The 1,289-nt window shown below is 64.0% G+C and overlaps 1 protein-coding gene across 1 annotated transcript; it reads right to left on the bottom strand.

Annotated features, from left to right (window-relative positions):
• Window positions 1–280: 280 nt before the first annotated feature.
• Window positions 281–1,285, bottom strand: LOC104519701 (glutathione peroxidase 3; the record flags this gene model as incomplete). Its single annotated transcript, XM_010167349.2, has 4 exons — window positions 281–511; window positions 605–704; window positions 868–985; window positions 1,210–1,285. Coding segments are annotated over 4 exons (525 nt in total), but the record flags the coding sequence as incomplete, so codon positions are not given.
• Between the last annotated feature and the right edge of the window lie 4 nt (window positions 1,286–1,289).

Genomic DNA, 1,289 nt, shown 5'->3' with positions numbered 1-1,289 from the left:
GGCCAGCCCCTGCGTCCTCCCACTGCCCGGCAAGGTGGGATGGCGGAGCAGGGGGACAAGCTGGGGGCCAGGAGGAGATGTCACTGCTGGGGGTGGAGGTGGGACATGGGGTAATTGGGAAATGTCCCCCTCCCATCACTGAGGTCTCTGCCACCCGCTTGTCCAGCCCAGCATCCTGGCTGGGGGGTGACAGAGACCAGAGGGAGGGAGGGTGGGATGGGGAGCAGCCCCATAGCAGCAGGGGGGAAGAAGCCACCTCTCAGGCCAGTGGCCCCAGCCTCTACTGGCTCTCCTCCTCCTCCTGCTGCTGCTGTTGCTGCTGCCTCACGTAGGCGATGATGTCGTTTTTCACGACGGAGATGTTGGCGCGGTGGTACCAGCGCATGATGGGCACACCATCGGGGCCCACCAGGAACTTCTCAAAGTTCCACTTGATGTCGTGGTTCCGCAGAGGTTCCCAGAAGAGGTTCTTGGGGTTCCCAAACTCCTCCGCCACCGGGGGACAGGCGTTCTGCAATGGGGGGCCAGTGCATCACTGCCTTGCCCCGCTAAAAAACCAAGCTGCATGTGCTGCCCCCTCATCCCGCCTTGCTATGGCACCCACCTTCAGGAAGGTGTAGACTTTCTGCTCCTTGGCCCCATTCACATCCCCTTTCTGGAAGAGCTGGAAGTTGGGGACGAAGCCACCCCCTGGCCGGACGTGCCTGCAAGGGGAGGGTGGGCACAGTGTCACACAAGGGGTGGCTCTTGCTGCACAGGGGTAGTGGGGAGCCAGCAGGAGCTGCAGCCTGAGCCCACCACCTGGCTGGGGACCCCAGCCCAGCCAGGGTGGGGACAGGGACCCTGCAGCCCCTGTGCCATACTCACTTCAGCGCAGGGAGGATCTCCGAGTTCTGGCCGGGTTCCTGCTTCCCAAATTGGTTGGAGGGGAAGCCCAGAACGACCAGCCCGTAGGGCCCCAGCTCATTTTGTAGTGCATTCAGTTCTGCGTGCAAGCAGAGCCAGGGGTGGGTTAGCAGGGGACCAGGCTTACCTCTGCCCCCACAGCCCCCCTTGGCCATGCCTGGTCCTGGGGAGCAGGCGTTGCCCCGTCCCCCAGCTCCCTGGGGCAGGACGGACCATGGGGACCTGCCAAGGGCTGCACGCCTGGGTGACACTGCTTGTTCCTGCCCTGTCCCCCGGGGTGCCCGTGCCCCGTGGGACCCTTACCGAGGTACTGCAGGGTGAGGCCTCAGTACGTGGCCACGTTGACGAAGAGAACCATCTTCCCCGCGTACTTCCTAAAGGGG

The sequence above is a fragment of the Antrostomus carolinensis genome, unplaced genomic scaffold, assembly GCF_000700745.2.
Source record: "Antrostomus carolinensis isolate BGI_N321 unplaced genomic scaffold, ASM70074v2 scaffold33474, whole genome shotgun sequence".
In the NCBI taxonomy this organism is placed as follows: domain Eukaryota; kingdom Metazoa; phylum Chordata; class Aves; order Caprimulgiformes; family Caprimulgidae; genus Antrostomus; species Antrostomus carolinensis.
Note: the sequence above shows the minus strand (reverse complement) of the source record. Positions and strands in the feature narration are given on the sequence as shown.